The 24,761-nt window shown below is 35.5% G+C and overlaps 1 protein-coding gene across 4 annotated transcripts in view; it reads right to left on the reverse strand.

Moving 5' to 3' along the window:
• The window catches only part of LOC583807 (1-phosphatidylinositol 4,5-bisphosphate phosphodiesterase gamma-1), a 90,172-nt gene extending 70,317 nt beyond the window's left edge, over nt 1-19,855 (reverse strand). For 2 of the 4 annotated variants that reach the window (XM_030975417.1, XM_030975420.1), the window contains exons 1-2: nt 19,747-19,855; nt 17,498-17,792 (exon numbers count right to left, since the gene is read on the reverse strand). In XM_030975417.1, coding sequence (XP_030831277.1) covers nt 17,498-17,690 — 193 coding nt within the window. In that variant the 5' untranslated portion in view covers nt 17,691-17,792; nt 19,747-19,855. Of the gene's footprint in view, nt 1-17,497; nt 17,793-19,336; nt 19,441-19,469; nt 19,618-19,746 lie in introns of those variants that run through there. The other 2 variants (XM_030975418.1, XM_030975419.1) reach the window with 2 other exon arrangements.
• Nucleotides 19,856-24,761: the final 4,906 nt, after the last annotated feature.

The following is a 24,761-nucleotide window of genomic DNA, read 5'->3' on the forward strand; positions in this document are numbered from 1 at the left end:
CACGATCAATAGGTAAAAAGAATTTCCATTTTCGGTTTAATAAAATTTGGAGTGGACTAAAAGATTATTATTATTATTATTACTGTATGACGAAACGTTTAGCAAAATGCCCGTTTAAGCATTATTATGAATGAAACCCAATCGAGAAATCAGGGGACCGTTCTTGTCTGAACTTTGTATTGTACGAAAATTGTACAACTGGGCGGGGCTTATCATAAGCGTGCACTGATGATTGGCTAACTGTCATGTCAACTGACCTCTTCAAAACTACATTTGGTTCCTTTTAAACAACGTTTCATTATGATGTTGTTAGCTAGTCTGTACATTCCTTTCGTATGATGATCCTATACATGACGTTTCTTTATACAAGTTTCCTTAAGTCTGAACAAGCTACACACTGTAATAACCCATTGCCTTTAGAGTATCAAAAACCAAGTAACTTATTAACTCCATGGGAATGAGATAACTCAGTAGCCAATGGGTTAACTAAACAATTCATTTCTTCATACACGTAGCTCACATAAATAAAGCTAATAGTAAAAGAGGGCCACAGCTCTGACTTTTATAAACAAGCATTTACCACCATGAAAGGGGAAACCCCCATCATAAGTTACCAACAATATAACAAAAGGAATAGATTCACTATTAAGAACTAAGGGTTCTTAATTCTAAATAGTGAATCTATTCCTTGTTTGCTAACAATTCTTGAGTCTCAGTGAATTGTACTCCTTAGCAATGGATTCCGTTTTATCTCGGTATCTATAATTCAATGGCAACACAGAGAAAAGAATCAATGGGCATTTTTACCCAAAGGGTATTTATACTTTAGTCTATCTATTATCAACTCAATGTGGATTACTGAAGTCAACGTGTACATTGTATGATGGGGATTTCCCCTATGTAACACTATGACGTCTTCAACAATATAACAAAAGCCTCGTTTAATTAAGACCTTGGCTTGGAACTATAAAAAAAAAAACCTCAAAAAAATTGTCATGACATAAAATAAATCCCTTTATTACTAATAAAACACAAATCTCAAACTTTCATGTACAGGTACCGTACTTCCGTACAGCCCCAAATTCTGTATCCTACGAAAACACTTACAGGAAACCTCATAAGAATGAATATAGGTATGCTGAAATATGTACAATGTTCCTTACAAAAAATGTGCAAGAGATATATATTTCTCACAATAATAAAGATAGCGATTGACAAATCTTCATTCATGAATGCGTAACATTTACTCCAGAAAAGCAACAGCTTATTTACATGTATGTAATTTTTGACCGCCAATTGTAGTACAAAAGATAACAGCAGGTGAAAGAAATTCTTATTAACCAGACACAGTGAGAAGAAAGTATCCATAAACGACTTCGCATAGTTCGTCAGTTACCAAGAAAATGGTGATGCCCATGTCGTGCTGAGAAACTGTTCATTATGCTAAGAATATCTTGCTTCATACACTTTGGTGGGGAATCTTGTAGATTGATGGGCAAGAATACTATAGATTTCTCAGAATAACTTAACTTATTTGTGGGGTGAGGCTTCCTTTAATTTTCTGTTTGATCTTTTCTTTTCTATTCTGGGATGGTCTCATACTTTAATCCATCTCGTTTGATCTACATCATTCATCAAAGCTCCCTTTCCCTCAATATTTACCGTAAATGTTTGTGTATAAGGTGCACTTTTTTGCCGCCGAAAAAAATTGAAAGTCGGGGGTGCGCCTTATACACAGGTACAGAAATTTTGTTTTATTTTTTTTTAAATTAATTTTAATTTTGATTTATGGCGTTATTCCTGGCAATGTCTCCCAGCTCAGTAATCAGTGTGTTGACTCACCACTCGAAAACTACAACAACACTAAAATTTGTCTGTCATCTTGGTTTGAAAGTAATCTTTCTAATAGATCTCAATATGAAGTTTATAATAATAATTCCTCAATTTTTTTATATAACAAATGGTGTACCACAAGGTTCTATCCTAGGACCTAGGTACTCTTATTGTTTTTAATTTACATTAATGATCTTACACATTCTTCTAAAAACGACATTGTTACTATTATTTGTGACAAGTTTACAAGCACAAATCAGCGCTTTTAACTGCACCTCGATGTTAAATGAAGGTCCTTCCCCGCGTGGGTTTTCGGCAACAAAAAAACAACAACAACAAAAGAAAAATAGGAGTGCGCCTTATTTTACGGTAAACATTATATTGCACTTATTATTGGCACAATGGAACCAATGGCCCGTATTCACAAAGGAGGTTTAAATTTAACCCATAGTTTAAATCTTCATTTACAATTACATAACCCATGGTTTATTCAAAATTAGCGCAAAATAAGCGTGACACAGTCAGAGGTCCAATATCAGACGCATGCAAGGCAAGGTACGCTTAATTTGCCCTAATTTTAAACCATGGGTTAAGTAAATGAGGGTTTAAACCATTTGAACCTCCTTTGTGAATTTGGGCCTACAAGACTTAAATCATCTGTTCAGAGACAGAAAGGTGTTTACTCTGTGTTAAAGCATATGAGTTAGAGCCCTTTTGGCTCCAAACAGACAAATTAGTTTGTTTGACATGCACACACAAAATAGAAGTGTCTCAAAATAACTGAGTTATCTACAGAACAATGAATTTTGAACTTTGGATCATGAAAAGCTCACAACATCATATCATGCTAACACAAAAATTGTTCATGATCATGCGCTTTTTCTTGAACTACTTGTGGTACTAAAAATATGCTAGATATTTACATTTAGCTTAAATTGCCATTCCAAGTCAGTCTACACGAGGTCACAAACAATCATCATACATTCCAAGAAAAAAAAGACAGACAGTCCTTTCCTGATGATTCATTGCTAAACAAAATTATTGGGGGTACATTGCCCATCATATTATTTCTTTGAAATATCGATCTGAATACAGGGTATGACATTTCTTATTTCATGAAATTAATTTGAAATGTACACTTCCTAACATAACCCCCAGAAAATATTCAAAATTCCTAAAATACTGGGCATTTGAATATAGAAACATAACCAAAATACTCAAATATTGACAAATATTGCACCTTATAACTATTTACATATCATCATTTTTATAGACATTATATAGTATGTATACACAGCAAAGGCCTGTATTACTACTGTTTGAACTTTGAAACTATGTATAGTGGCTGTAGCATTTACACAGCAAGCAGAAATCATTGATTTTTCTCACATTCCGTTGTTTTGAGGAAGTTGCTAGGCAATTACCGGTAAACATGACAAAAAACCAAATCGAAAAAACCCACCTCTGAGTGTGTTTTTTTATCGCCGGCAGAAATTTCACAGATTTTTTAAGTAAAATGACCGCTCTAATTGGTGAATGATTACGGTTCCTGGTCATGTGACTCTTCTTGCTTCTGTGCAATCGCATGCAGAGCAGCGACAAGTTGCACATGTGCATTACTTACCGCAAAAACACCAACATGTTTACCGTAATGGGTTTTTCCAGTCTAGTGCAAATCGCAGTAAAAACCCCCAAAACAGTATTATTTTTTTGATGGTTTTTGGGCTGTGTAAAAGGGCCTAGTACATGTGTATGTAAATATGTCTAGGACAAGGGGTAGCTGCAAAATCAGATAGGTCTACATCATCCAGGATAGGGGGGGGGGGTAGATAAATATCACGAATGAATTATCTTTATAACAAGCTTTCCAGGTGAATTTTCTTGGAAATGTTCTGAAATGTGATACACATGTATCTCCTTCACCTCATACAGTATTCAGTAAATGAACACTTACGTTGTAGGTCTACCTTGATATACTGTACGCCCTATTTCTTCATATCGGTTACTGAGCCGGATATCTTTGTTTCTCTCTTTTTCCACTGCTTTTTTTATATCAAAGTACCGTTGCAACAGCTCTTTTATCAGGAACATGCTGTCTATTGAGAGTAGGAAAGGAGTTAAATTCAGGAATATATGAGTTAAAAGGCAAGTCTGGCCTTGGCATTAGCAATTCAAATTCAATAAATACCCTAGATTATATTGTTCACGTAATTCTTTTCGTTTTGGGCGGACACACCTGTATAAACGTTTTCTTTACATTACAATACATATGTAAGTTAAAGTAATCATGATTTTGCACATATTCCAGGAGGATTCAAGCAATGTTTTAAATCATTCTCAGAGCAGGAAAGTGATATTTTGCTAAATTTATGTGCAAAACGGATAGAGATAAGTGAGGGGATGACATCATCAACTCACTGATTTGCACCATTTCAATGTTTCACTGTTTCATACAATTTTGGGAAACTTTGAAATTCCATAACTTCCTTATTTTTCATTCAACTTAAATGAAACTGTCACTTTTTTGTTTGTTTAATTTGTCCCTATTTTTTCAATCCATCTTACCCTTTAGTGCCCTTCCAGCTCTCAACAAATGGTTGAAATGTAGTTCCTTATTCTAGTGGGATGTTCTGTCCTTCCCTGAGAATTTACCATTTTTATCTAAATGCCTTGCTAAATAATGTATGCACATACAATGTTGAATATGTCTTGTCTTTCAAAAGGAACCTCATCCAAAAATCACATTGTGCTGTACTTCTCACTTCCTCAAACCAACATAGAAACAAATACACGGGAACATAACAAATCAACAGGATCTTTCTAACGACCTCGATTAAGATAGTATCTAGGGGACTTATACAGATAGTATACTGATAGTATCTTACAACAAACTGTTTTAATGTCCATGGCGACTAAAGACAAACAGGGATGGCCAAAAATATTTTGAGTTGTCAAATTTATCTGATCAAGGTTTCAGCCATTGATACATGTACACAATCCTTGCTTGGATGTACATGTATGGCTTCATAAAACATGCTCTGAAGTAAAAAAATAAAAAAAAATAAAAAAAAAAAAAAAAATCCTCATTCACAATATCAACTGTCAAACAGACTTCACATTTGATATTCCAAACATTCCACTAAAAAGTAATCACACTAAACAATATGACGAATATGTTAGGTCATGCAGAAAAATATGTATAAAAGCCATCATATTCCTTTGCACATCCATTACCTAGGTTAGCCCAATTTTTACATAAAACTTGCCACATTTCAAGTTAAATTATTTCCCTCTCAGCATGGACATACACTTTTTTCCCCTGTTCTCTTTTTTTGTGTCTCTCAGTGAGGATGACTTTGGTAGTATAATCAGGAAGCTGTAATGAATGGAGATACCGTCTCGAAAGAATTTACCGAGGGAAAATTATTCAAGATTAACCTGGCTTAACAAAAAGAAATGTAACCCTCTCCAGCCATCATTTCCATCAACAGCTGTCCATATCAATGCACAGTCCCTCTCTGGCATTCCAAATAGTACGAAATGTTACGCAACGCCATCTGCTTCCCTAAGTTCTCTATTCACTCTTTTGCAAAAATATGCAAGCATCGGGCTTTGAAGCCATGCGTGGCACCGACAAATTAAGTCATGTTCAGGGAAGATGTATTTAGCTATAACATATAAAATGCAGAATTCACAACATATGACCAATGCAACTTTCTATTAGTCATCAAATGAGTTTTCCGTTCTCGGATAGCTCTACTGAAGACATGGCCATTTTAACCAGCGAAATCGACCAAGGAAATCATGAGTTAGAACGAATGAAAGATTTTCATCATCATGCTTTTCTCATCTAATTATTGACATTTTCCGAAAATTTCCGAAATTTGTACATAGCTAGGAAGGTAGTCCAAAGGTTTATCTTCCTAAAGAACTAAATGAAATTGTGTTATATGTTTGCGCATTTATTGATTTAGGGCTAGAAGTTGTCAAGTTAGCACCACTATTCACCCAAAGTACGGGCCGGCAAAGCAAAAGCCGCCGTGCTCGCTGGGCTGGGCTGTGTGTGGAAAGGGAGGACTTAGTGCTACTAGGGAGCTGTACGGTTTCGGAGGGGGGTTAAGGGGATTACGGTAGGGGAAACAAAAGACGCGCGGTGCCACGGATGACTTCAAAGGGGCCTCTTGGACGGGATCTCCATTCATTACAGCTTCCTGGTATAATATTGTCCGATACCATGGATGAACCCAAGATGAGCTTGACCTACATGTTGAATATACTGACAGTAAGCAAGGATATTTTACATCTACATCAAGACACAGTGAAGGTAAAGACCATTTTTGGAAACGCCCCCCTCTCAAAAAATGAAATGGAAGCTCTTATTACCAATCATGTGAAAGAATATGTTCCAACTAATACGTAATGATACAAATTTTGCTGAGAAACTGCCTACTAATTGATATATTTGGTAAAATATTATATCTATTTGGACGTGTCACGCACGAGTCGCATAGTCCCATATACATCTTTCTGTTTACAGTGCTTGTAACTTTACCAAGACTGTGCCAAATTTCTTATCATTTTGATTAGGCCTGAGTCATCACGGGTTTTGCCGAACCCGGGTTTGACTTGAAAATTTCGGGCGGGGACCGGGTACCCGAAATTTTCACCACTGCACTGACACTAAAAATCGTGTGCATGCAGCGGCGGGAGTTAGACTAAGTTGCTGTTCTAATAATGCGACGGAAAAGACAGTCACTGCTTTCAAAACAATAAAATAATCAATGGAATTAAATTAAGATGCTTTAAAAAATAAATGGATATCGTTTCAGTTGACGGTAGGTGTTTTTATCGCTCTAAAATTGAGGCTGCAAGAAAGGAATCACGCTTCGTGGTACCGATCGGGTGCGTTCAGAAACGGAAGCGGAAATAGCTCTATGACCCACTGAAGACAGAGCAAGAAAAAGCCACACACAAGACTAAAATGTTGATCAGACTATTGCAATTAAATCGTAATACTAAAGGCATTAATTTAATTGTCAAAATATATCCACAACATAATGGTTTACCCTTGATAGTTTGATGAAGGAAAATAAATTAAAGCTCTTGAAATAACATCGAAGTGCCTTTCGTTCGTTCTAAAAATGCGTGTATAACGGCAAGCAGAAGTTACGAGTCAAGCTTGATATGCACGTTTACATCCCTACACCGTCATCCGACCTGATCGGAACAATAAGCATTAAACCAATTAAAAAACATCACGTAAGACTTTAAGGGACTCCAATTCAACAAAATTACCGTAAAATAATTATTTGCTTTGACAAATAATACTATAGATATTCATAATATCTTACAGAAATAATGATATTTCATGAGCTACGTACTCGATATCGAGTTCAGCTAGCCATCATTTTGAAATGAGACGTAGTTGTCATGCAGTAGACTGTAGAGGGCAGTATGCAGAAGAGAGAGGAAAAAGCGCGGGCCTGAGATCACGTGATATTCACGTGACTATTACGTGATTTTTTTTTCCCTCTCTAGCTGCGAGCTGCCGCATTCTGCGCTGCATGCATGACAACTACGTCTCATTTCAAAATGATGGCTAGCTGAACTCGATATCGAGTACGTAGCTCATGAAATATCATTATTTCTGTAAGATATTATGAATATCTATAGTATTATTTGTCAAAGCAAATAATTATTTTACGGTAATTTTGTTGAATTGGAGTCCCTTAAAGTCTTACGTGATGTTTTTATTGGTTTAATGCTTATTGTTCCGATCAGGTCGGATGACGGTGTAGGGATGTAAACGTGCATATCAAGCTTGACTCGTAACTTCTGCTTGCCGTTATACACGCATTTTTTAGAACGAACGAAAGGCACTTCGATGTTATTTCAAGAGCTTTAATTTATTTTCCTTCATCAAACTATCAAGGATAAACCATTATGTTGTGGATATATTTTGACAATTAAATTAATGCCTTTAGTATTACGATTTAATTGCAATAGTCTGATCAATATTTTAGTCTTGTGTGTGGCATGTTCTTGCTCTGTCTTCAGTGGGTCATAGATCTATTTCCACTTTCGTTTCTGAACGCACTCGATCGGTACCACGAAGCGTGATTCCTTTCTTGCAGCCTCAATTTTAGAGCGATAAAAACACCTACCGTCAACTGAAACAATATCCATTTATTTCTAAAGCATATTTATTTGATTATATTGAAATATAAGTTTGTGAATTCCATATTTTTAGTTCTATATTTCAAAATATCAGTGTGAAATTTAATTTTGAAAAACCCGAAAACCAAAAACCGGGTTTCAGCTCGACGGTCGGGGCCCGGGCGGGGACCCGTTTCGACTCAGGCCTAATTTTGATGATTCCAGAACCTTGCAGTACACAGCAATACTTATATGCTAGATGATCAACCTTTTCTGATAGATTCCACAATGTTTCTTTCACAATGCAATCCCATGACCATAACTGGTTTATCTTTAAACTCATTTCTATTTTAGAGTATTGTAAAATAAAAATTGTTTTCCTTGACATGAGGCTACAGAACCCACCCATCAGCGAAATGACACCTTTACCCAATTAATGCATAAGGACACCTACACCAGAGAAGAAATTAACATCTTTGTGTAATCTACACGTCCTTCTGTGTCATGCCCACTCCAAAGCTACGGGCTCCAGCCAGGTCAAGTTGCATCATATAACTGTTTCTTAGCATCAAAGATACACAATCTAGACTAATTGGTAACTTAATCATGATGAAGTAAACATGCTATACTGATAGATCTAGATCAAGGAAATCTCTTTCCTCCAAATGCTATGTTCTGATATCACTTGTAAGTACTCAACAAAGCCAATGAATTACCCCCCCCCCCCCCCCCCAAAAAAAAAAAAAAAAAAAAAAAAAAACTATTATTTTTTTTTTTTTTAAAGAATAAATCAAAATGAAATAAGCAATAAAAAGATTGTTTACAATGATATTAACATACAGTATATTAGAAGATTACAAAGAAAAAGTTTTAGGCATCCTCTTGATGTAAATTTATCCAGAGATATAAAAAATAATCAAAAATATTGGATGGAAAAATCATAAATATGGGGGAGGAAAAAAGCAATATTCATTGACACTCAAAGGGCACGTACTGTAAAACCATACAAGAAATATCTAAACCTAAATTATACAGTGTATGGAGTCACAGATCACCTTTCCCGTATTGTTCTGTTCTGTTTTGTTTATGTTTTTATAATCAACCTATCTGTACCTGAAAGAATTGCTATGCGCGAGGAAATTCTAGTTTTGGAAACAACCTAAGCAGGATAAAGACTAATGAAAACAGTATTCTTATTCTTTTTCTGTCAGCTTGGAAGAATATCATGTCGGCAGTTCATGTGCTTTTCAGCAAGATTAAGTCCATTTCTTTTAATTTTTAATTTTTGATCATTCTAAAACCCCAAAGTAAACTTCAATTCAGCCTTCTCCCAATGATCCAAGCAATTCCTCTTACAATATTAATTGCATGACCAGTCCTCAACTTTTATTTATTTTGTCCAGGATATTTGCAGGTGTATGAAAATGACTTCACCCATAACATGGACACCTCTGAACATGGACACCTCTGTCTGACCAGCATATGAACTCTTACTAATCTATAGCCCTCACACAAGGACCAATTCAAACCTGTCCACTTCCTTAGTTTCCTCTTTGGCCATGATTTACAATGCAACGAATGAGCTAGAGAGGCTAGTCGGTGTGGATTACACACGCCTTTTAACACTTTCCTGGTTACATAGGTATTGTTGCCTCAGTTTGCCATGCAGTGCAGTGCAGTGCTGTCATGCATCGATAAATGCAAAAAGTCGTATTGACAATGCAATCAATTAAAATCGTAATATGAGCACACTTTTAGTTTCTATACCGGTCATACATATGGAGCTACAAGTACTACTGTAGTATTGTAAGCCAACATTGAATTTGAGGTCTTTATTATAAAAAATACAGTAAGGGTGTTTAGCATAAGTTTATTCATTGTCATGCACTAACTTTTCGAAAGAAACATTCTTGTAATGTCTGGAAGTGGAAGCAATTGGAAAAGTTGATTAAATGAATCATTGTAGAACGTGAGGTTATGGAATTACCAAAATAGGAAGAAAGTCACTCAGTCTTGATGAAAGTCACATGCACTACACAGAGAAATGACTATATGGGACTACACACACACATGAGGCATTCAAGTATATGGTCCATCTTGTTAGCTGTTTCTTGCCACATTTCAAATATGAGGGAATTTGGTGGACAATCTTTTTTTTATGGAGCATTTCTTTTGAAATGATCTTCCAGACACAGACATGATATGAGAAAGCTCACAAATTATTTTTAAAGATCAATACATCTGAACTTTGGTCATTTATAGCCCGAGACTACCTCCACAAACATATCTATTCAAGGAAATCTTCTTCCTGTCATACACATTAAATCCAACAGAGACAAACTGTCAATAAACCAAACTTGGAATTGCATCTTCAGAGGAAAGAGCACGTCCAGGATGCAGTGTAAATATCATGGGACATCATGCCCATGTGTACATCTGCCCACTTAAAGAACAACCTTCCCTTTCAATTGTGATCATTCTATTCATTGCCAATTTGATGGGAGGATAGATAGGGATTTGTACAATGCCAGTACGGTATGTAATGCGGACGAACAATGATTTCTACACCAAGATGAATAAAGTCTTTTTTTATCATTTTTAAAGGATTAAATAATGATATTGCCTCCTTAAACTGCAATGCTGGCATCTTGCATTTTTTAATAATTAAAAAAAAATGAATAGATAAATAAATATGAATAATAAATAAATAAATAAATAAAACTGAACAAAAAATAAACAGATATTAATTGGGGCCAGTCACCACGAAATGGGGCCAGTCACCACGAAATGAGTCCAGTGTCGCATTAGGCTCAATCGTAGTAATAGCGATGTATAGTGTGTATGTACTGAAAATTGACCCACCTACCACATTTAAGATTTTTCCAAAAATCGACTTATTAATGTCTTGTAGTTTATGTCCCCAGAGCTTAGATCACGAAAATTTCTCCTAACATTTTTTGGCAAATAATATAGGCTATGTTACGCATCATTAACTTTACACCTAATTATCTCAAAACTGGGTAATCCCATTGTTTATAAAGTCCAATTAGGTTTTTGTTCATATTTCTGGATATAATTTATCAATTTTAATGTGTGACCCCTTAATTTAAAGCTTACTTAATGTAGATTCATATAATACTTAAAAACAGGAATAAAAATGTTGACTAACTGGACTCATTTCGTGGTGACAGGCCCCAATTAGTGAAAGATCCATTGATCTACATGTACACCTTGTATTTTTTGTTAAGTTGCCTATCTTTAGAGAATAATAACAATCGTAATGTTTCTAAAAATATGTTTTCCAATTTCAATGCCCAATTAAATTGCACCAGTAGTAGTACTACTAGTACATCAACTTTTTGTTTTTACTCCAGGACCTCCTGTAGACATTACCACTGCTCTACCAGTACCACTAAGCCACAATACATGTACATGTACCTCTCGTTATTACTTCATTACATGGGGGTGGGGGAGGGGCAATCCCTTACAGTTTAATTCATCAACAACAGGATTTTGCAATGAAATTATAGTTATTATTCTCACAAACATAACAGGGTCTATTGACATTGACTCTATTGATTGTTAGGTATTTCATATGGACCACTGTATAGGAAGAGCAAGTAGTGAGTGTGAAACCACAATCAAAACAAACAAAAGCCTGTGTTTCATACTCTGTTAAATGGTCATGTGATTGCATTGTGAAAGAAACATTGTGGAATCGATCAGAAAAGGTTGATCTTCTAGCATAATTGGTGTGTACTGCAAGGTTATGGAATCATAAAAATGATAAGAAATTTGGCCCAGTCTTGGTAGAGTTACAAGCAAAAAATGTATATGGTACTACACGAACATGTGGGCGATGTGGCATAAGAATCCGTTCCAATTTTTATGTTACATGCCATATTTAGAATATTAAGGCATTTGAAGAGCCATGCTTTTCAGGGAACATTTTGTATCTGATGTTCTTCCACACTTGCATAATAAATTGATGACGCTCACAAATTATTTTTCACCTCTTCCCAGAACTCAACCTCCTCTTTAATCGCATATATGGTATTTGTACAGTTTCAATCAATAAAATATTCAAGATGAAGATCGCTTTTGTTATGTTGTCTAGTAGCTGGGAAACTTTGTTGCAGCTGGGTATCATTTTAATTGGGGAGTGAGTGGGGGGGGGGGGGATCCTAAAGTAGTATGTTGTGGTCTCATAAAAGTACCTTCAAATTTTTATCAAACTTAAAGGCCCGAATTCACAAAGCAAGGTTTGAGCTCAAACCTCCTTTTGTTTCGCCAAACCTCCCTTTGTTATTTACAAACCAGGTTTGTAAATAACAAAAGGAGGTTTGGCGAAACAAAAGGAGGTTTGAGGTCAAACCTTGGTCTGAGCTCAAACCTTGCTTTGTGAATTCGGGCCTAAATCTTTCGTTGGCCAACTGTTCTTGTGTATTACAAATGTGTATAAAATGATTCTTTGTATGTATTGTATTGCGCTTGAAACTCAGTTGTTGACTTAACTCTTTGTAAAAATCACTTTTCAGTTATACTTAAATTTAAAAATGAGCTCACTCTTAAAAACAAACAATAGAATATAACATTATCATTACAAAAATTCAGGGAAAACAATACACAGGGGCTCGGGCAAATTAGCCCCCGAAATGCCAAAAAGAGCCCCTGAAAGTCATAAAAGAGCCCCAAAAAATTGCATAGAGTTCAATTATTTTCATGCAAGCAAGCTTGAAATGTAGCCCCCGAAATGTTTAAAGTATTTTTCTATGTGTACAATGTTCATTATGATCCAATGCTGTATGAGTATTAATATGCCATGCATTATGAATATAAATGAAGTGCATACATGACATTGACAATCTGTACCTGAAACCGTGATCATAGAGTTAGTGTGGGAGGGCTAATATGCCCACCCACCCACTTCTAGTTTCTTCAAAACTCAAAAGAGAGAGGGAGATTCTAGGAAAACCTACATGAATCTCACTACGTTATTACTATAGAACCACTTTTAAGGTTAGAAAGCAGATTTTATGAGTACCTGCACAATTATACCATTGCTATAATGATGAACTACAAAAATTACATGTAGCTCTGATTTGGATTTCAAATACATGTACTGTACTGTACTAATAGTGAGAGGAGAGGCAAATCAAAATCGGAAACAAATTTGGTTAGGGGTAGGGGGGGGGGCAGTCTGTCATAACTGTGTATGCATGTATACCATGTACATGCAGGCTTACACATTTGTTTACAGTCAAGTCTAGACTCTGGACTATACAGTTAAGTTACATATATACAGGTACTTGTTACAAAAGCTTAAAAATAAGGAACTCTGTTCAAAGCTCTCTGATCAAAGCATCAAACCAAGACAAACATGTCTATTTTATAGTCGATATCTCGAATCCATGTTTGTTCATGTATGCACATATATACATGTACATACATGTAGAGTGTACAAAGTTTAACTTATCCATGCTCAATGGTTACATTGTAGTTTACCATAAATTTTCTGAATAATCTGTTCAACCTCACAATAAACTTTAAAGCTGCGCCTATTCTGAAACTAGATCTTTTGTACATGATAATTCTATCACAAAGCTTCCAAGGTGAGGAGAACTATCCACTTCATACATGTACAGTACTGTAGATGCCCTCATTCAACCGTTCACTTGCCAGGGCTACTAGACAACATAGGCCATTATCGTAATGTTATCAAATTGAATGCAATTGGATACATTCTGTGTTGTTTGGTAGGACAAGCCATAATGATTGTCCTACACTGTACCTATTAAACAACAATTAATGTCTACATGCAATTTGCATTCTGAGTTGTTTTCTGACTATCGAAAGAAATACAATTATTTGTAACTTTAACAGGTGAATGAAATAATTTGTAATATACACTGTAGCACTTCACAAAGACTTACACTGTATGCATTAAATTTGATTAAATTATGAAAATGGTCTATCTTCAACAGACAATTGAACTAAGTTAAAAGGTTAAAAACATTTTCCATGCACACCAGAAGAAACATGTCATATGTACATGTACTGTACATGCAAAGAATGGGGCAGGTTTAAACAACTGCTTGGGCAAGTACAAATACTTCACCCAATCTGATTATTCTACAACTTATATACTTGGCAGCAATTACAATACTTTCTCAAAATTCCAAACTTAAATATTGTACCTAACACGATACTCGGACATAAACTTTATCCAAACCAAAAATTCCCAAACCCAATCCCAACCAAAGCTCTAAATTCATATTTTGACAAAATAAAGGCTGCAATAAGTTGGATCATCATTTCGGGCTTTTTGGCAGATCATATTTTTGCAGCACCCTATAGTGTCTCAATACATGCATCACAGGGAGGTAGGGATTCCACCAAGATGGCCTCGAGACATAGACCATGACTCTCTACACTAGTCTGTCTCCCGATAATTGCGTGTAATTATGTATGACACTCACTGATTAGGTTTAACCAGAATCAAAGTGATTGCCACAAGTTACGGCCGAGTAGGACGCCAACGAAGAATGACAAACCCAGCGGAGAAAGTGTGCATCGGGCTTCAGGTCTGATGCACCCTGACGCATTTCATTAAAGATAAAGTTGAGTTCTGGTCATGCAATTGCATTGTACAAGAAAAGGTGTGGAATGGATCAGAAAAACTTGATCATGTAGCATGTACATGTAAGTATTGGTGTGTACTGCAAGGTTCTGGAGTCATCAAAATCATAATAAATTTGGCCCAATCTTGGTAATAAGCACTGTACACAGAAAGATGTATATATGGGACTACACAAATAGTGTCGGGCCTACTTACCTCGATTTCCTTATCTTTCTTTGCTCATTACTCAGCCAGTATACATTTTCTACCAAAATTGTTTGGCAAATAACATTTATTTCTAATCTTGAGCATTCAGTGTAAGTTTCGTTTGATTCTGTGAGAATTCATTTTCTTTTTTTACCAGAACTCAAGTTTATCTTCAATGGGCTAAACATGCAGGGGCACCCACGACGTTGCATTAGCATTACTGATGGAGAGATGGAACATTATACATTTCTAAGGAAAATTTGTTGTTTGCATTTCCATGATGTGTAGACAGGTCTGGTTCTACTCGTTGTACTTTCACTTTGCACTTCAAGTTTCAGTTGCCTTTTTTTTCAAAACCTTTGCTTAATAGTATACACATTTCTCTTTTTACCAGCGCTACATGGGCATCATATTCATATAACATTACATAAACTTTGGGTCTATAATATATTGTCGGCTACTGATTGTTATGCAAAACTCAATTTGAGTAAACATTGTAACAGTTGATAGGGGTTTCACTTTTGGTATGTCACAAAAATTGGCCCCAAACCCGTGGAATGACCCAATTAGAAAGGCTTATATTACTGTGGTTATTTCAATATCCACATTTAGCCATGGTTGAAAACTGTGGTTAGTGGTTAACCAACAGCAATGACAAAATTCTGGATCATGTCAAAATCGAAAGTCACAATATACCTTGGCCCTTCTATAGGTGACAATCAGACAAGTATAATATCACATTTAATACCAGTATGTGTAAAATGATCAGCCATCAACATCCAAACTCTGGCTACAAAAGGTATCGTCCTTCTATTTGAGAATGTCAACCGATCTCAGTATTTTGTAGCATTAAAATTTTTGCATCCTATTGGTTCATTACAACTATAAACTAACGTAGCGAAGTCAACCACTGTCCAGTAATGTAATTTGTAAAGAAAATTTGAATACGGTACTCAAATCTGGAGGCAAATGGCAAATAGGCTGTCAGATTCCAAACTCTACTTTTATTTATTTTCAAATTTAAAAAAATTAAAAATTAAATTTATAAAATTCTAAAAATAAAATGGAAAAGAAGAGTGATTTGGTGGAAAACAACACTTTAATGAAAATAACTCAACTATAACAAGATTTCCTTTTCTTAAGCAAGGGGATCTCAAGATAAAAACATATAGAGCTACATGTGTACACATACAGTGTACATGTACACATGTATATAAATAATTTTTACCTCATCTCCCCTCCCCCAACTATTTCCCCAACATGCAACATTTTGAAATACCTCTAGTAGTAAGCTTTGAACCCTGAATTATTGAGTGGGTGTGAATGGGGGAAACTGAGTCATACCGATACGCAATCTAATGAAACTAATTAGCAATGTGCTTTGAAGCCTACTGCACTATACAAGTGTGTTTCATTCACCGAAGGCTTTAATCATTTATATGTGGCTTCATTCAGGTATACTAAACTAATGAGTAATAATCACATGTACATTGTCATCACAAAATGAAGTCCTAGTTCTCTTGTTAACTTTCTTTGACTTTTCTAAACTTTACTCATATTAAAGATAAACTTGAGTTCTGGTAAAAAAAAGAAAATGAATTCTCACAGAATCTAACGAAACTTACACTGAATGTTCAAGATTACAAATAAATGTCACGTGCCAAACAATTTTGGAAGAAAATGTATACTGGCCGAGTAATGAGCATAGAAAGATAAGGAAATCAGGGTAGTACTAGCCCCGACACCATGTGTGTTGTCCCATATACATATTTCTGTGTAAGTGATTGTTACTTTACCAAGACTCTGCCAAATTTATGATGATTTTGATGACTCCAGAACCTTGCATTACACATCATTACTTACATGCTATATGATCAACTTTTCTGATCCATTCCACACCTTTTCTTTCACAATGCAATCACATTACCAGTACTCAAGTTTATCTTTAAAGTCCGTTTCATCTGCCCTGGATTTATGACAAATTTTAAAATTTTGGTTCATTTGGGATTTTGGTTGAGTTAAATTAAGAAAAAAGCATTGGAATAACATCTAGGGTTACATACAAATGTATAGAATAGATCTGGGATTGGAATGTGGCAAGAAAAAAGAGATATCCAAATAACCTTGTGTATTGTCCTGGATAGCCCTAGTATAAGAAGAAATCGTAATTCAAACCAATGCTTTCATAGCAGGTTAGCACTCTAAATGGTTGATTGAAACCAAAGAAAATAATTCATTCTAAATAAATGTAATCACACTCCCTCCAAGGTGAATTGTCTTAATACATTCTCATGATCCAATTTTAGATGCCTGATGTTCAGTATTGAGGATAAAGGTGTGACACAACCTAATATATATGGACAAGATATTCCCGGTAATTTTAATGTGTTTCTAATAATTTTGACAAAAACGTTTATCTTTATTCATGTAATCATTTTTCATACAATTCCTGTAATAATTTTTTTTCTCTAAACCCAATCCATCAAAGAAGAACAAAAAAGAGGTGTTCCATACATTAACAGGTAAAATTTCCCCAAATTTTCTAGACATTTCATAGAGGGAGGCAATACAGGTGACCACCTACGACAAGTGGCCCTGGCACAGAGATGGCCAAAGCTGCAGTTCTGACTGTTCATGCACTAAACTTCCAAACAAATACTGAATAAGATTCCAATGACTTACTTGCTCCCTCAGTTCGTCCTCCTTGCCTCCTCCATACGACCTGTCTAGTCTCCATGTTGACCTCGAAGGACTTGCGCTCTGGTCGCTTGCGGCCGTAGAAGCGGGTCAGGAGCGTGCCCAGGGCCATGTTATGCTGCATGCTGTGGATGTCCTGTTCGCTCAGCTCCATGGTGCCGTTCTGTACCACTGCCATCTTCAAGCAGTCAACACCAACGACCCCTCAAAGGTCCTCAGTAGTGCACACCAGAGCTACCACAATGTTGGCTGATCTTCCTTCCAGATCGGCACAAAATATCTAAAAATAACAAGTGACGATTGTTGTTAAATGGCTCGCTAAAATGAAGAAATGTTTTATTTTTATACATGTAACATGTACATACAGATCAATTCACAGGACCTGCTGAGATGAGAAGAAAGTTTGATTGTTTTTCTTTTTCCGTTGGGGGGGGGGGTCAATTTAAAATAAATCTATAAAGAACAAAAGGAGCAGTTGGAAATGGAAAGACATTAAAGGGAAAGGATGTTTAACAGCTTGTCCAAATGACAGACCTGGATCCTATCTGATCTGTATTCTGTACAGGAATAACAACTCCTTTTGCAGTCAATATATCTGGAGTTAGACCATTTAGAGCTATGTAAAATATCATTAATGTTTTTAATGTGATTCTCTGGTGAACTGGCAACCAGTGTACCGTAGGTCCTTTAGAAGTGGGGTTATTCAAGAGAATTTTGAGAGGCTGCAAATTTCTCTTTACTACCTTCTCCCTTGGGGCATTACTCAAAATGTAATGGATAGCATATTATCATAGGTCCTTTAATTCCAAAGGGAATAGACCCTCCCAACTCCCAAGTCATTATTTTTTTTTCAAAAATTGAACTTTTAGTCATTTTGTGTGTTGGAAAAAAAATTGGATAGAACTTGTCCACCACTTTTCAGAGACATATTATTACTGGTTCAGCCAATTTATACATCATGTATAATACATGTATACATACATGATAGTGATTACAACTTTTCACCAGACTGCTTCTCTGATTTTTTTGCTTTCCTCTAAAGTAGTCTGCTATCAAGGTTGGATTTCCCTTTAATCTGTGCTTTAAATATCAGTATAATGAAAATTAATTTGAAGTAGGTCTATACAGCAACGAGCAGCAATAAATGATAGATTTATAAAATTACTATAAAATAAAACCTACAATATGTCATGAGACCTCTGCTCACTTTAATTCAGAAATACTGAATTAAAGTTTGTATCAGCATATAGTCTATAGATCTATATACGAAATAAAATATTTCTCATAAATAATTTTATGGTGTCCACTCATGTAATTTGTAGCTTCTCTACAGATTTAACTAAAACCAAATAAATGCAAAAATAAAAAATAAGAAAAAATAAAAAATATATCACATAAATTAGAATATAGAATCTAGACTCTTCATGGATTGGGGATCAAACCTGAAAACTAAAAAAAGAGAAATGGTTTAGGAGGTATTATCTAAAAATACAATAGACTTGAAGTTCAACAGACAGAAATGATGATAAATTACCATTCTTCATGATAATTGATATAGATCTATGGAAAGCTAAAGATAATATAAATACACAGATGTGGAACTGTGGATCTCATGCCCACATTCATAAAGTTGAGCTCAATACATCACATTCACAACTGTCCATACAAAATCCAGTCACACACGTACACAAATGTGAAGTCATTAGAACAACACCATCTAATTTTGCTGCTAACAAAATGGTAGACTAAGTTTCAGTGAGTGCAACAAGAAATGTAGAACTGTAGTCTTAGACTCTATAAACAAAAACTATAATAAAAACATACTAAAGTAAAAGTTGATAAAGTCTGACTCTGAACTTCCCGAACACAGATGACACAAATTATGTGTTAATCCTTTATCCTTTATCCATGCTTAAATCATTCACAGAATCAGAAACTGCCCCTGCCCTGTCCTCACCCAGTTTAGTAGCTTGCCGCCACCCCGTACCATCCCCTTTCAAGTGACTCGAGTAGCTAGGTAGCTCTGCGGCCAATGCCCTTCTTCAAATAAGCATGCATGCGCTACGCTAGATCTGCTGCATGAGAAACATTAAAAAATGTCACACCTCAACTCTCAAGCCAACTACCGCTACCGAGTAATCTACTGCCTTCTGGCATCGGTTCATTGTCTTCTGGAATTTACCCCCAAAACCACAGTTTAAATAAAATATGGCACAAATGACATGAAATAATACCTTTATATGCTGCTTACGGTTGACCTACAACAAATCGGGATAAACTACTTTGTGACTATTTCCTAAAATGATGTGAGACAACATCCAAAGACACCGATACACCTTCCAGTCCTATTCATTCATTCTTGTGTTAGTGTGTTATCATATCATTTGATAGCTGTACTACTTCCGTCTTTATTGTCAGACGCGTCCATTTGACTGTAGGTGAATAATCTGTGATCATGTTAATATTTTAATTATTTTTAGTTAAGATGCTGACAATGCTTTAAATTTTTCAATCTTTATTGAGACAAATATCTAATGAAAGTTAGTGTGTTAATTTATTTATTCAAATTTAATGTACTTTGTACTTCGATTGTCACTTTTTTTTCGAAAGAGCCCTATCGTGCAATGCAATAACCCCGAATGAGCTCAATAGAACGCAAGAGGGGGATGTTCTACATGATGGTGCGTTAGTGGTGATGACAATGATCCATAGCTATACCGTGTGAGTCCAAAAAAAAGTTTACACTCAGAAAATTGTCATTTATTTTAAAAGTCAGCTATGAACGAAAGGTTATCATACATGTTTTAAAAGAGTGTTATATCCCGAATCGTTTGGTATCATTTTGTGTGGTAAGTGTACACGCTGGGATGAACAGGAGGCATTGTTTGCGAGAATGCAAAAATCGACTGTCTTGCGCAAAGTATTAAAGGTAATACAAAGTTTTTTGAAATTTTGAAAATTGGATGGTGGTGATTCTTTTCAATTTTGATATATTTGGATGCCCCTGTGGATGTAATACAAGCACTAGAAAATTTAGCCCCTAAAACACTTCTGCTTTCGAGAAAAATTGAATATACAAATTTACCGGTGCTCCCGGTAAATTCTGCTAAATTTCAAATGGCGCCGTACGGCCGTACAATGGTAGCTGCGACCATAAAAATTTCAGAATATGTAGTTGTGATATATAATTTCCTAATAGCTAATAGGTCGATTTTAGTTAAGAAACATTGTTTCATAGCTTAATTAATATCTTGACCTTGAGAGGGAGCTATACAACATAAAGAGCTAATTATTTATAATTTCATAACTTTAGAATCGATTTCAACCGCGACAACGATCACTGAATATTGTAGGGTCGCATATGCTTCCAATAATTATGTTCATTTGAACCAAATTCATGACCGTTAAGGTGAGAGAATGAATTGCATGTATCAAATGAGATGCATTGCATATGCTTTTTGCAGAAGCAAAGTCACACTCACACACGCGCACAAATGTTCTGATATGTGTTCGGGATGTTATTTGGATCTGCAAAGACCGAATTATTCAAACATCACATTTATTACTTTGGCGCAAGTCTCCTGTTCATCCGAGCGTGAACACATACCACACAAAAATGATACGAAATGATTTGGGATAAAACACTCGTTCATAAGACGTATGATAATTTACTGTTCATAGATGGGTTTTAAAATAATTAGCAATTTTATAGGTGTAAACTTTTTTGGGGAAACACACTGCAGATCCATATCTCTATGCACTGATTACACTATTTTATATCAGTAATAAAAATAATTGATTTGATGCTCCTTCAAGGGTCATAATTTGTTTCAAAGTAAGCAGTACCCCCCCCCCCCCCACCCCTTGAATACGGTAAACCAATAGCTTCCATGTGATGAACTTGTCTAAGATCTATACAAAAAAAAATATTTAAAAAAAACATTGTTACTAGTTTAAATAATAATAATACAATATTTATAGAGAGCATAATAAACAAAAGTTTCTCTATGCTCTGTACAAGCATGAATGACAAGATAAATATAATCACACAAAAGGAATCAACAAAGAGAAATATACAAATCATATATCTAATGCTTGATTGCTTGAACGGAGGGTTCGGGGTGGGTGGTATATATATTATATAGATAATGTTTATAAAATGTTTTGCTAAAAAGGAGCACAATAAAGCATGGTCTGCTGAAAAAAGTTGCTAGCTTTAAATCAAATCTTAAATTAAATCAAATAATTACGTGGATAAAATGATAAATGAACTGAGTGCTGTTGAAATATCAACGTCCCAGTTGAGTGTGGATGGTTTTGTACACTTCTTTGTGATTCTTTTGTAAATGCTGTCCGAGAGGTTTTGGTCTGTTAGAAGAAAGTTCGGAGAAAAATCTCAGGCAAAAATCGGTGTACAAGTAAATAAACCATGGTTCGATAATAATGTAAACAGGCAAAGGATTCGTATTTTCATTTAAAGAATAAATTGAAGCGTAAAAAGAAGGGTGAGCCAACTGATAAAATAAAAGAAATGAGTGGCGAAAGTTGTAAAGCAGCAAGGAAAATACAAACGGTTGCTTCGTAGAAAATTATTTTATACAGCAAATCTCTAATGCTAAGTTCACACCGACGCCGAATTGATGGCGAATTCAATCGGCGAGCAAAGCGGCGGCAAAGCGTAACAAAGCTTAATAAAAGCGTAAAGACCGCAATAGAGCGTGATAAAGCTTTGAGCAATTCGGGACATTCGGCAAGAGCGCCAAATTTTTTTAAACTGTTTAAAAATTTGAGGCGATCTGTCACGAATTGCGTAAAGCGGGGAGAGCGTATTAAAGCTTATCAAAGCGTCACAAAGCTTATCAAAGTTTTGCTCAAAGCGTAGGAAAGCTTAACAGAGTTTAACAGAGCTTGGTTCAAGCGGTGACCCCACTTTGTACGCTCTGTCACCAATTGACACGCTTTGTTAAGATGTCTCATCTGAGGAGATCGTGAGATTTTTTGAAAAGTAAACAAAATGACGCCGAATTGATCGCCGATTTAAAGCGCGACATTCGGCGTCGGTGTGAACTGTGCATTAATGATAATCTCAGATCAACAAAAAAGACAAATCCACAAGTATATTGGAAAATTTTGAGTGGTAACTTTGGAAAGCAAAACAATAATAAGGTCTCACTAAATGATTTTGTACATCATTTTCGTACTAATTTGAATGTTGCTCAAGATGAATCAGGTGCACTACAGCAAATTGAAATAGTGTCAGAATTGGACATAAATGATGAAAATTGAATGCTCCTATCGCTATTGAGGAGGTTATTTCAATGATTAAGAAATTGAAAAACAATAAGGCATGTGTTATTGACCATATTATAAATTTTTTTTTTTTTTAAACGTAAATGTTAAGGTTTTGGAAGTAAAAACAACTATCTTTAATATAGTTCTAGAAAGTGGATTAGTGCCTCATGATTGGTGTGTTGGGTTGATTGTCCCAATATTAAAAAACAAAGGATCGGACAAAGATCCATACAACTATCGTGGTATTACCCTTTTAAGCTGTTTAGGAAAGTTATTCACTTCGATATTGAATCATAGAATAACTTTATATTTTGAAAATGAATCTGCACTTGGAAAAGAACAGGCAGATTTTCGCGAAGGTTATTCCACAATGGATCATGCATTTGTGTTGAAATCTTTACTGGATATTTATTTTTCAAAGGGAAGGGGAATTTATTGCGCCTTTGTGGAATTTAGGAAAGCCTTTGATAAATTATGATAGCTCGAGCATCTCTTCACTATATATGATTATTGTCGGGAGTAAATGGCAAGGTATTTAAAGCCATTAAGAATATGCATGCCTCTGCCAAGTCGTGTGGTACGACATGTGGTAAAACCTCTAAAACATTTGCTTGTAATATTCAGGTAAGGCAGGGTGATAATTTATCCCCCTTACTTTTCGCAATTTAAAGGGTTACGGTATATGATGAGGTGTGTTCTGATGATCTTGATAACATTTCTGATGAAGACTTATTTATTAAATTACATTCATTGCTATATGCAGATGATTCTCTTATCTTGGCTGAAAATCCAGATGAACTCCAAATAGCTTTAGATGCTCCATCTAACTACTGTGAAGAATGGAAATTGCATGGGAATCATGAAAAAACAAAGATAACGATATTTTCTATAGAGGGAAGGTACGCCAGTACCCAGTTTTTAAGTATGGGAACGATATTATCAATATGCTACATAATTTTGTGTATCTTTGGGTTAAATTTAATTACAATGGTAATGTTTAAAAGGTAATGTCAAAACAGGTATTCAGGCAAGAACGCCTTATTTTCAATGACCTTAAAGGTGCAAAGGTTAAGATTATCATTGGACATTAAATGTGAGTTATTTGATCAGTATAATCTGTTAATCCTGTCAATGGGGGGGGGGGGGGGGGGGGGGGGGTATTACATATTAGGACATTCGGGAGTGCCGCTCTAATGGGTCACATTTTCGCAAAGAATCCCTAAACATGGGTCCTATTTTTCAAAAATACCATTTCAAAATTTCCAAAATTTGTAAAAAATGGGTATTTTTTCGAGAAAAGTGTCCCCAAATGCCCCCTTATAATAGGTAGGGGTTTCGAGGCTTGAGCGGCACACCCTCTTCCAAACCAAATATGGGGCTTTTATGGCTGTGAGGTGTGGGGTTTTAAGGATTTGAGGTTTTTCATCGTAAATAAATATACACCTGGCAGTATGATTTATGGTGAGACAGGCCGTATTGATGTTCATTCAGGTTAAATGTAGAATGGTAGGTTTTGGGCTAAAAGTAGTTGAAGGATGTCATTGTAAATTTTCATTCAGATTCTATAATCTTTTGAAACTACTTATGGAAAGAGGTACCCAGCCTCTGATGTGTAGAAAATACATTAAATAATGCTTGCCTAGGAAATGTGTGGTAAAAGCAAGGGGCTGGATTCAGTAATACATGGATTCTTCACGCTCTAAACTTAGGTTGACTGACAAGTCAAAGCAAGAAATATTGTCAATTCTTTGGTCAAATCGCATTTGTGTTAAAGATACTATGTCCCTTTAACAGGCCAAAAAATGAAAAGGTTAAATTCCAATGGCATTTGAAAGATAATACTCATTTAGAACTCCCCTTAACAAAAATGGAGCTTGAAAATGCCTTTAAGTTGGTAAAATAACGACTATTAGTTGTCGAATCGACTTAGGAGCTATAGAGCCAATAAGTAATAGTC

The sequence above is a fragment of the Strongylocentrotus purpuratus genome, unplaced genomic scaffold (assembly GCF_000002235.5).
Source record: "Strongylocentrotus purpuratus isolate Spur 01 unplaced genomic scaffold, Spur_5.0 spur5_scaffold_8, whole genome shotgun sequence".
Lineage (NCBI taxonomy): Eukaryota > Metazoa > Echinodermata > Echinoidea > Camarodonta > Strongylocentrotidae > Strongylocentrotus > Strongylocentrotus purpuratus.